Below are 12139 nucleotides of genomic sequence, written 5' to 3'. Positions count from 1 at the left end.
AGCATCCAAGAGACCAGGGTAACAACTATTTTATCCCTTGCTAGCTGTGTGTCTTTAGTCATGTGTCTCAACCTCTCTGAGCTTCAGTTTTCTGACTTGTAAAGTAGGGCTAAGTAGTCCCTAAGCCTCCTGGTGAGGTCAGAAATTCCTAACCCTCCCCGGAGTGTCTCTCATGGCACTTGGCACATGGTCAGGCACAAGGACGTTGGGGACTGTTCAGAGAGACTGGCCCTCTTAGAACCACGCTGCTCTTCTGGGTGACCCGAGCTGCTGGACAGGACAACTGTTCCTCTGTAAAGTGGGGCAGGGGTTCTGGGCCAAAAGATCTCTTAGGCCCTTCCAGGCCTGGTCTATGACTGCCTGCGATGGCAGCTGGCTGGATTCTGTGGGCCTCAGGAGCCCCAAGTTCTAGGCCTGCGTTTGTCCAAGGTGCTGCTGGGCCTGGAAGAGATCAAAGCCCTTTGGGCCTGTCTCCTGTCTGTGCACCAAGGGGTTGGGCTAGCTGAACTCCCAGGGCCCTTCCAGCTCGGACATTCCAAAACCCTGTGAAAGAGAATGAGTAATGGCCAGTTCTGGGTGGGGCTCATAATCTCTGCCCTCCAGAGACCCTGGGTGGGGAGGCTGGGAAGGGTCACTGGCGGGATGCCCGGCCTTGTGTGAGCCTGGAGCCCAGCCACCAGGGGGCTGGCAAGCAGGCAGCGGGTTCGGAAGGTTGTGGGCTAGATAGAGGGAATAAAGAACACAATGAGATTCCCTTTGGCTCCAAGCCCTCCGTGGCATGCGGGCTGCACGCAGACCCAAGCCGCGGGCGCATGCAGGACCCGGGCAGGGAGACGTCCCCTCCCAGGCTGGGTGGGCAGGAGGCCAGCTCCACCTCCAGCCTGGCAGCCAGAAGGGTAGAATGGTGAAAAGCTACTGTCCCTTCTGGCTCTAAGGATGCACACAGTAGAGAAAGGGAAGGGTGATTAGCTGAGGCCCAAGCAGGCACTGAGGGCTCTGTGGAACATTTTATGTGCTTGACCTCTATGACTCTGTTATCCAGCCTGGAAAGAATTCTCACTACCCAGCATGCCCATTTCACAGATGAAGCCTCTGAGGCCGGAAGAAGCTGTGACTCGCTCAATGGGGCCCCAGGTTGGTGAGACTTCAAGGAATGTGCTCTGAGCCCCCACCCCAAGGTTGGGGGGAGCTGTTGCATGGCTGAGCCTTTGGGAATTTGTATAATCTCAGACAGGATGATCTCTGCGAACCCCTCCATCCCAGACCCTCAGACACCCAGCCAGGGTCATCAAGAGGTGGGATGGCCGAGGGGCTCCTGGTGAGAAGAGAGGACAGGGGTGGAGGGTGAAGAGCCAGGAGGCCGCCATCCTGGAGACCTTTACATAAGGCAGGCTGCCTCACAAAGCTGAGATGACTAGCAGCCTCTGCCCTTCCACCCCGCAGCCCAGGGCCTTCTTTCCAACAGGAAACATCCCCCTCAGGGTTCCCCCTCTGGCCTTCACCCTCCAACCCCTCCACCCAGAAGCCAGGGTCTCTAGATGGCTAGACAGGCCAGTGAAGCTGCTTAGCCACCTGGGCAGCCCCCAGGACCCTACAGGGCCCTGCAACAACCCCACTTCCCACCCCCTACCCCTCACCGCCCCCCCACCCTCACCGCAGCCCTCCTACCTCTCCAGGCTCGTCCAAGATAGACATCCATCCCTTCTTGAAGTTTAGCAGATCAGGCTATGGGGAGAGGGGGTGGCAGGTGAGTCAGGCTCAGCGAGAACCAAAGGGGCTCATCCTACCTGCTCTAAGTCCTATAAGAGTACTGGGAAGCCAGAAGGGAGGGTTCAGGACCCAGATAACCCCCCAAATCCAGGCAGGCTCCCAGCCACTGAAGCAGCCTCGGTCCCTTTCCTGAACACCCGGCAACCTCTGAGAGGTGGGCCGGGTGACTGGCCATCCACCACAGACCTCTGAGCTCCCCTCCCACCAGCCTGCTTCCTCACCTGAGTGTGGAGGAGAGGGAGAGAAAGAAGGGAGAGAACTCTGCCTGGAACAAGGGACCCTTACAGAGCGCAGTGGACAGGCCAGGCCAGCAGGGCTGGGCGAACTGTCCAGTTCCTTTCGCTGATGAGGCCCAGGCAGATAATGTTCTAATGATCTTACCCACCCCCAACCCAATAAGCCTCCCATGGTCCAACCAGCCCTGCCCTTCCTCGTCTCCTGGAGACCTTGAAAAATGGAGCCAGGCCCAGGTGTGGTCTGAGACCCCTGGGGCCCCCCTAGCTCTTTGGAAGAGCTGGGGAGATGTTACCTCAGTTCTGGCAAGTCCTACCTGCCGAGTGCTGCCGAGGGGGGCGCGGCCCCGGGGTCTGGGGGCTCCCAGCTGTAGCATGTTCCACAGGGACCTGGAGCTAGGTGCCCCCTGCCTAGCCCCTAGAGGACAAAACTGCTCGTCTGGGCATTTTCTCTGGCCAGGCCGATCCACAGACCCCAAGGCCTGCTGGGGAGACCTCTCTCTCTCGTCTAAGTCCCGGTCCCCCTGCAGGGTCTCAGCTCCTGCTTGCTGGTGGGCCAAGCTGGCCGGCAGGGAGGAGGCTGCCACCTGTTGCCATGGCTCTGAGCCCACCTATCAGTACCTGCATCACAGCTCCACCGGGCCAAGGTGTCTGGTTGCGTGGAGGGAGCGGGTGGCATGGCTCAGCAGGGTGGGCGGCGACAATGGTTGGAAACCTGGAAACTGGAGCCACCTGACCTGGCCACCTGCCTTGACCCGCCTTCCTTGGAGGAAGCGCCATTCTCCTCTTCCTCCACCGGAGGAAGAGGCCTGAGAGGGGCTTGAGCCAGCAGTCTGAACATCCTGAGCCATCCCCAGCCATGGCCTTGGGACCAGGGCCCCTGGACCTCGGCAGGCCAGCGGCCCAACCCCTGCATCAAGCCCCTCCCTGCAGATCTGTCTGACGGAAGGGACACAGGCCCTGCTCAGACCTGGGAAACCCCAGGCTGTGTACGCCCTGTCTGCTTTCTCTTCTTCCCCGCCCTATTCCCCACGTGGGCCGGAAGCTGCCCAGGGTGGTTCCAAGCTCAGACTGCAGACCAATAGCCATGCTCAGGGCCACCAAGTCATCTGGGTCCACGTGCAGACAGGGGCCTCCCGTGGCCTCAGGGCCTGGCATGCTATGACCCCAGGGGAAACCTGCTGATTAAATATCCACCCTCCTCTACGTCCCTGATCTAAATTCCTGTGCTTTGGGGGCCGTTCCCACCCCACCTCCTGGCGGCTGAAGAGCCAGGCTTTTTAGGATGGACCACAGAGCTGGCATCACTGTGCAGACCTGGGGAGAGCCCCCTGGGAAGGACCAGCTGACCACCCAGCCAATCAAGACAGCCAAGCTGGGGTTGGGAGAGTCATGGGCTTCCAGAGGCTGAGGAAGGGCAGAAATGACAGGCTGGGACCCTGAGGGCTGCCTGGGAAGCAGAGTGGCCTTCCTAAGTCACATCCCCTCCCTGAGCCCAGATGCTTGATGTGGCAAATGATGGGGGGGTGGGTCCTGCCCTCCCCCAAGTTCCATGAGAGAACTGAATGGGCTACACACAGAGACACTGGTACCCACATATCACACACACGCTGTCAGGCATGAGATGGCATGGTGACCTTGGGGAGAGAAGGCCACCAGTGTGAGTTTTTAAACCTGCTGGCGGGCGAGGTCCTGCAATTACCTGGGAAGCCCCCAAGGGTCAAAAGGTCAGAGAACTTAACTCTCTGCCCCCTGTAACTTCACACATGGCTCCTCAGCCCCAGACACCTTCCCTCCACCTGCAGGAAGCTCCCTTTCCCCTTTCCTTCCAGAGCACTGATAGGACTTCACAGCAGCCCTCCCTCCTTTGACCACAGGTCAACTCTGCCTCAAGCCAGCCTGGACCATGGACACCGCCCCCTGTATGCACACTCTGGCAGAGGACTCGCTCCAAAAGGCCTAGTGTCACAGGCCCGCTTCAAACCCTCAGGGGCGAATCAGAACAAGGTCCGGCTGCCTCAGGACAGCCCGAAAGCCTCAGCCTCACCCCTGCTTAGGGGGCCCCATGTTTTACGTCATCACACTTCCTCTCCGATCCTCAACACACCAGGACTGGGGCCCTCCACACACACCTATGTCCTCTGCTTGAAACACAAGGCCTGCTCCACCTCCTTCAACCAGACAAACCCCTTCTCATGCCTTGAGACCTGGCTTCATCGTCACCTCAGAGGCACCTTTTCTGGTACACACCACACCAGATGACTTCCCAGGGCCTCTGTGGCATCTGTGATCGTCCTGAAGCCACTCACTTATCCCTCACAGGCTAGACCAGAAGCAGCTCCATCAGGGACACACGCTGTTCACCACCCCCACCAAGATCTTAGGACTCAGGACATTCATACAAGTTTCTTTCTTCCCTTCTTTCTTTTCATCTCTCTTATTTTTTTGAACCAGGCCCTGTTCTACACCAGGAAATCAGTGGTGAATAAGAGATGTGGCCCCTGCCCTGGTGGAACTCTGGAGAGAGACAGACAATAAACAAGTGAGCAGGTATATAATTTGATGCCAGGCAGTCGGCTGGGGATGAAGCTCCAGGGGCAAGGCTGCACCAGGTTAAGGCAAAAGGAGGTGGACCAGAGCCTGACTCCAGGCCCAGCTTCCTGAAGCCTCTAAGCATTTACACGTTCATAGCACCTTTGCCACTTACTCGTTCAGATTTCTGAGGTCGAAGTCAGGGAGATGGGGCCAGGAGAGAGGAAGAGGATGTGAGGAAGCAATGGGCAGGACACCAGCCTGGAGTGGGCTCAGGTCTGAGAGCAGCCAGGATGAATCCGGTAAACACTGTCAAAGGTCAATACGAGCCTCCTCTCTGCTCCATAACCTTTCATGGCTCCCCAGTGCCCCTGAACAAGCCCACGCTGCTCTTCCTGGCCTCTGAGGCCCTCCATTCCAAGTCCTTTTTCTACGTTTCACCACTTCATTCCCCAAATACGGCCACCAGCCTTGGTCCACACTGTACCCCTACCCAACCCCCCATCCCTCTCCATTTGACAAAGTCGTGTAGTCCCAGGGGGTCATTTCCCTAGGGGAGCCTCCTCCCACCAGCAGGGATGAGTCCCCACAAGCTGCTTCCAGCCGTCTTACCCAAGTTCAGCATGTGCTTCCCCCAGGAAAGGCAACTATGTACATTTATCTGATCCTGAGACAAAACTCGGGCAGACCAAGTTACAAATTCTGGCTCAGTCAGGGCCGGGCCATGTCACCCAGGGCATGTAAGTTCACTACCTACAGTGTGAACTCATCGGTGTCCTCACCGGTTAGACGGGGAGTTACCATCAACCTGCAGGGATCCAAGCTGGTAATGTGACAGCACCCAGCTTCAGGGCCTGGCAGGCACCCCGTAGGCGATGCAACCACTCTCCACTAGCCTAAGGCAGGGATGGGGGGGTGGGGTGGAAGACACTGACTCAGCTCCTCCCCCCACATCCCTCTCTACTCCCTGACAGGGGAGGGGAGGCTGCTGACAACAGGAAGGGCCAGCAGAGGTAGCAGGATGTGCAGAGGCTGAGGAAGTCCAGGCAGTGAGCAGGTCATCGCACTTAGGAGGCGGGGGCCCGGCGCACACCCACGCTGCTCAACTCCCCCCAACCCTCCTCTCCAGGCTGTCAGAGTCTCCCTAAGGCGCCTGCCAGAAACCAAAAGCAATCCTGCCCCTCCCTTCCAGACCATCACAGTCAAGGGGCCAGAGTGACCTGGAAAAGGGCTACTCCTTCCCTTACACCCAGGGTAACCTCCGGCAACTCACCTACACCCCTCCCCAAGCCTCAGTTTATTACACTGTGAAACGGGGCTATTGGTGAACTCAGCTATGGGACGCAATATGATAATTAAGGCACAAGTTCTCATAGAGGTTGGGTATGGCTCATCCCCAAGAGAAAGACAAATCCCTGCCACCGTGTTCCTCACTCCCAATCGCGGGCCTGCCCCACCCAAGGTCCCAGAGCCACTGGGAAGTGGCAAGCCCGGGAGAGCACGGTATCCTGCTGCTTCAGAAGCCCCAGGATGGGCTCCAGAGGCCTGAGCCCAGCGCCCACACGGGCGGACAGGCTTCCCAGACCCGCACCAGCGAGACCCATTTCAACCAAGGGAGCGCCTCTCTCCCGCCCCTGGCGAGACCCAGACCCGGGCCAGGCCCATCTCCGCTCCTCCCGCGACTCAGAACCCTGGGAGACCCTTACGGATCTGGCGCAACTTGGGGGGATCAGATCAGGTTTTCACTAAGGGGAGCTGGAGAAGAGAAGGGGAAAGGGCCACCCCGAATCTGTCCATGATTGGACCGGCAAAAGTTAGGGGGTGGTGCCTGAGAGCGAGAGTTCCCATCTTCTCGGGGTGGGGGTTGCCCGGGCTCCTGGCTCGGAAAGGTGAGGCCGGGGGAAGGTGAGGCAGGACAGCCGGCCAGTGCGGCCGGGGTCGCCCTTCTTCCGGCCGAGACCTCTTCTCGCCTCCGGGAAGTGAGGAGGGGGTTGCCCAGAGGGGAGCGGCGCGGCTCTGGCTCCGGCTGTCGCTCTCCTCCCGGCCTGGGGGTGCAGAAGGGCTGCACCCCCGGTGCGGGGAGCACTCACCGTCATGTTGGCAACCCGGGGCGGCGAGAGCAGGAGGCAGGAAGGTGGAAAGGGCTCTCGGGCTGGGCTCAGCGGAGCGGGAATCCCGCCGCCGCCGCCGCCCCTCTCGGCCGCCAGCCGCCGCTCCTCCCGGCCCTTCCCTTCCCCGCCGCTGCCCCGGCCCCTTCCATCCGCCCATAAAACTTTTTTTTTTTCAAACTTCCTGGGAGGATCCGGGATGGCCAATGGGCGGCAGGGTAGCCGGGACAAACAGTGGCGGGGGCCGCGGGCGGGCCAATGGGAGCGCGGGAGAGGCCCGTAGGCAGGGCCTCTTGCGACGGGACGGGCGAGCGGGGGCGGTCCCCGGCGCGGCGGATGGGGGCGGAGGGAACGGAGGGCGGGCCGGGCTCTGGCCCCGGAGGCGCGCTGGGAGGAAGGAAGGGCCCAGCGTGCAGGTGACTCCGTCGGGCCGCTGCGCGGGAGTGCGGGGTGGGGGCAGCGGGGTGTGGCACCCTCGTCGCCCAGCAACGGTTCCCCCCGACCCAGTCGCCAGCCGCCAGACGGGAGCGATGGGTCCATTAGGGCTCTGCCTCCCCGGTTTGATGACGACGCCGGCAAAGCACCCAATACTACAAACTCAGCGCGTCCCACTCGCCCAGCCCCCTTCATTACCTGTGTAGTGGACTTTCGTCCTTAACCACAGACCCGACAGGGGGTGTCTTTGCCTCCACTTTACTAATGAGAAAATGAAGGCTCAGAGAGGTGAGCCAACTTGCCCAAGATCACACAGGAAGAAGAGACGGGGATTCCTAACAAGTAAGGGTCAGCGCTAGTGGTAAAGAACCCGCCTGCCAATGCAGGAGACACAAGAGACACGGGTTCCATCCCTGGGTTGGGAAGATCCCCTGGAGGAGGGCATGGCCACCCACTCCAGTGTTCTTGCCTGGAGAATTCCATGAAGAGAGGAGCCTGGAGGGTTACAGTCCATAGGGTCGCAAAGAGTCAAGCGACTTAGCTCTAAGCACAAAGTGAGTTATGGAATCATAGGGCCTTCCCATTTTAATGCCCCCTCCTCACAGGGAGTCATTCTCTGCTTAAGAACCTCATTTTGTGTTCTTGGGTGTGGACTATACTGTTTCTCTTTCCCAAAGCACTTGGTGGTTTTTAAGAGGTTCTTTGCCTGCAGGAGCTCCTCTAAACCCACAGTTGAGGAGGGACTGTGATGGAATTTGTTGCTAAGTGCATGGAATGGCCTATGGAGCATTGTGACTCAAGCCCTGTATTACCTTAAGCAAAGTACTTAACTTCTCTGTGCCTCAACTTCACCTTCTGTAAAATGAGATGATGCTATGATCTCACAGGCTGCTGTAAGGATTGTTTATTTAAGTAAAGCACCTAGAACACCCCCTTTATCCCTAGTTAGTTCTCCTTAGGTAGGGGCACAGGGGGATTGGAATAATTATCATTTCAGTGATTCTGCCATCTCACTTTGGGGTTCAGAAATTATTGCTGTCATGATTATAATTACTATCCCCATTTCACAGATAAAGAAGTGGAGGCCCAGGGAGCTGAAGTTTTTCCAGCATTTCCCACTGGAATTCTCTCCAGCCTGAGGAATAAGAGTGCAGATAAATCCTCCTAGACGCTGGCCTTCTGGCCTTGCTGAGCAGTGTTCTCACCCTACCCCTGTACCTCACTCAGGCATTTATTTGGTCCTTGGGAGAGTGAGTGAACAAACAGAAGACCTCAGCTCCCACCCTGGCACAGTGGCAGGGGCACGCACGTGATAGCACCAGCCTCTTTGCTGGTTTCCTGGCCCCCCTGGACTCTCTTCCAGCACCCTCAACACAGTGACTAGAACACTCCCCTGCCCAGAGTTCTTCAACACTTCTCCACTGCTGAGAGGTACATTCTTGTGCCAGTAGTCAGGGTTCATTATCATATGGCCCCTGCCTGCTGTCCGTCATCATTACACACACACACATTTCACGTGCTTGGGCTGCACAAGCACCAGGACGTCCCAGAATAAGCCAGGTCCCCTGTAGCTCCCTAGTGGCACATATTGTTCTGTGCTGTGTCTGGAACACTTCCCTTCCTGTCCTCTTATGCCTCAACACACACACACTTACTCTCTCCCTCCCCTCCCTCCAAATGTTTGTTTGCCTGGAAAATTCCTCCTCACCCTTCAAGTCTCAGTCCAAAGGAAGCCAGAGTGCCCCCAGCACAGACTTAGAATCTCCTTGTCCAGAGCTCCCTGCATCTGTACACTCTACAACTCAAGTGATGACCACGCTGTGTCCTGGCCAGTTCTATGTCAGTGTCAGCACAAACTGTGAGCTCCCTGTGGGTAGGAAGGGTGGTTTCTGTCTATATCATGTAAAGCCCAGGGCCTCAGCCCATATCAGGTTTTTCACAAATGCTGGTCCAGTGAGTGAATGCACAAGTGAAGCGATGACTCCCTTACTGCAACTTGCCCTGGTAAGAGGGATGGCACAGCTTCAGGGACCCAGGAAAGACTTCTTAAACAGAGCCACCAAACTTTGGGGTTATCCGGTTTCAGACTGTTCCTCTATTGAGGATAACAGTGTGAGGCTCAGAGAAGGGAGACAATTAGGGGCAGAGACAGAACTCAAGCCTTAGGTTTCCTGGCTCTTGACCTTGGACTAACTTCACTATCCAGCCTGAGAAATGTTTAAAACTGCTCTAAGTAACTGTCTGGGTGGTTCCACTAGCAGTTCTGTCTCTCAGCTCCTGATTTTCCTCATCATCAGGTGAGAGAAGAGTCGCCAGTTCATTGAGCCTCAGTTGCCATATCTGTCCAATGGGGAAAATCTGCAGAGACTCTCAGGGCTGCAAGGAGGACTCTGCAAGGAGACACGGATGCACGGAGGTGGTGGGGACAGGGTGGGCTCTGAGGTTGGCTAGAGTAGGCTTCAAATCCTAGCTCTCCCCTTTGTGTGACCTAGAACAAGTGAATTTCATTCTTTTATCTATTAAATGGACAATGTGAACCATACCTGATACACCAAGGGCGAGGATTCAATGCAATCAGGTGTGCCACTCACTGAACACAGAGCCAAGCACATAGTAGGTGTACAATAAATGCTGGTTATCATCACCAGCAGCAGCTTCCCAGAGTCCATTTCCCCATTTCTCTTCCCTTTCTCTCCCACCAAGGACTTACCTGCTCCCTCCTGCCAGAACTACTGTGTGTTAGTGACCTTTAGTTACCTGATAAGGTAACTCCCGCCCCTGACTTAAAGATACCACCCTGCCTAGATAACCGTGTTTGCTTGGTTATCCTTGTGCCTTAACCCCCATAGAGCAGCAGAGAGGAAATTAAGAAGTGGATGGGGGACTTCCCCAGCGGTCCAGTAGTTATGACTCCACGATTCCCCTGCAGGGGGCAGAGGTTTGATCCCTGGTTGGGGAACTAAGATCCCATGTGCCACGTGGCCAAAAAATAAACAAAAATAAATAAACTGAGCCAAGAGATATATTTTTTAAATACTAAAAAGAAAAGAAGCAGATGGGAAAGTTAGTGTTTGAATGCTGTCCCCCACCCCCTCACATCTCTGTACATCCTGATCTCTCTGAGCCAGTCCTCCCTACAGCCCTGATCATCGGCATATATATATTTTATCCCGTTAGACAGATGTGGCAACTGAGGCTTGGTGAGTTTGACTGCAGCCATAATCTCATCAAGAGATCTCATCAATGAGGAAAATCAGCAAGTGGCTGGTTCCTCTAAACCCTAGCCATGCACCCTTGGGCAAGTCCACCTCACCTCCCTGAGTGTACACTGTGTCTAATTACAGCATCTAATGTGCCCAGCTTAGAGCTGGACCCCCAGCTTATCAGAGTACAAGAACTAGCCTGTCACTGAGAGAAGAGAGCCCACGAGCCAGCCTGTGGCCCCTGGAGGTGGCCAGGCCTGCTCCCTCCACCGTGAAGCGGGGGCCAGAGAGAGCAAGTCTCAGCTGCCTTTCCTCCCCTCTCCCCACTCTTGAGGAAACCCCGAACCAGAGGCCTGAGTGTTTACAGCCCTCTCTGGGTAAAGGATGGGTTACGTAATGCCAGATGTTTGTGCAACTGGCTCAGGCCCAGGTCTGAGACACACTTTGCAATCCCAGAGCCCCTCGCAGGCCCTCTCTGCCTCTCCCCCTTCCCCCCAGCCTGGCTCCCCTTGGCCTATATGCTGATTGGGAGCTTTCAGCTGTGTGGATTATTCCATCACCCTTCACCCTGCAAGCTGAAAGCGGCCCCAGCCCGGTCCTGCAGGTGGGACAGGCCCCTCACCGCAGAGACCAAGGGAGCCCAGGGCTCTGCTTCCAGCCCTCCTTTCTCACGTGTGGGTCCCACATCTCTCCCTCTCAGCCCCTATGGTTTTCCTCTGCCTAACACCAGCCTCCTCCCTCCCCTCCCCCTCTCTCTCCCACCCTTGCCCCTCCCATCCCACTGGAGCCAGCCTACCCTTTGCCACCTGAGGACCCCCAGAGACAGCAGGAACGGATTGAACAGCGTGGGACGGTCCCCGGGCATCCGCCATGAGGTCACCAGTCGGCCCTTGAGTGGGCTCCCAGCCTTGCCCTCCGCTGGACTCTTGTCTGCCTGTCAAACAGGGTCCAGTGTTGGCCCCCAGGTCCCTTTGGTGGGATGGGGGAGTCCCTGATGACAGCCTCCCCTGCCCATGCTGCCACGCCCACCTCAAAGGCCCAGAGTTGCCATCTTCCTCCATCCCAGAACTGCCAAGAAAAGAGCTTGTGAACTCATTCACCCGTATGGTGTTGGTTGGTAGGGCTCTGGGGGCTCAGCACCCTTGGGAATGTGCACTTTTCCACCCTCAAGTTGGACCCCAAGGAGCCAGCGGAAGGGGAATGCAGACCACAGATGTGTGTTCAGTCCACATAGGGTTTTCAGATTATTTTGCATTAGGTTCCAGTGTTAAATAATCAAGAGGTTAACACATAACTACATATTTCCAGCTTCTTTTGAAATATCTAAAGATGGAGAAACTCTGGGTCCCTCTTCCCCATGGCAACAATCCTCTGGAGCCAAGAGGTCACCCAAGTGTCCCCTAATCCCGAGTCCCCCATCTGCCTGCTCTCCTCACCTTTGTGAAAGGAATGAGTCCCAGACATCTACAGTCATACCCAGCAGAGCCCCCATGTGCACCCCCTTTGGAGTCATCCTTGTTTGGGGATTCCCTGGTGGCTCAGCTGGTAAAGAATCCACCAGCAATGCAGGAGACCTGGGTTCGATCGCTGGGTTGGGAAGATCCCCTGGAGAAGGGAATGGCTACCCACTCCAGTATTCTGGCCTGGAGAATTCCATGGACTGTATAGTCCATGGGGGTCTCAAAGAGTCAGACACGACTGAGCGACTTTCACCTTCACTTGTTGGGGAAACTGAGGCCCCCGTGAAGCAGAGGCATTTGCCCAAAGTCACAGAGGAGGCTACTGGCACAGGCAGGACAGAACCCAGGTGTCCCAAGTCCCCAGCATCCAGAGATTCTCCGGATGTGGGACACGAAGC

At 56.9% G+C, this 12139-nt stretch overlaps 1 protein-coding gene and 1 long non-coding RNA gene across 2 annotated transcripts in view; both read right to left on the bottom strand.

Annotated features, from left to right (window-relative positions):
• The window catches only part of TRIOBP (TRIO and F-actin binding protein), a 57174-nt gene that overhangs the window by 17762 nt on the left and 27273 nt on the right, over window positions 1-12139 (bottom strand). The window contains 2 exon segments of the mRNA XM_065943655.1: window positions 1668-1725; window positions 11078-11215. Coding sequence (XP_065799727.1) covers window positions 1668-1725; window positions 11078-11215 — 196 coding nt within the window.
• On the bottom strand, window positions 4829-6261 carry LOC136160269 (uncharacterized). The gene is made up of 3 exons (XR_010661592.1): window positions 6242-6261; window positions 5318-5431; window positions 4829-4844 (listed from the first exon to the last, which is right to left on the bottom strand). It is a non-coding gene; the product is annotated as an uncharacterized lncRNA (long non-coding RNA).

The sequence above is a fragment of the Muntiacus reevesi genome, chromosome 1, assembly GCF_963930625.1.
Source record: "Muntiacus reevesi chromosome 1, mMunRee1.1, whole genome shotgun sequence".
NCBI lineage: Eukaryota > Metazoa > Chordata > Mammalia > Artiodactyla > Cervidae > Muntiacus > Muntiacus reevesi.
This window is presented reverse-complemented; position numbering and strand designations above follow the sequence as displayed.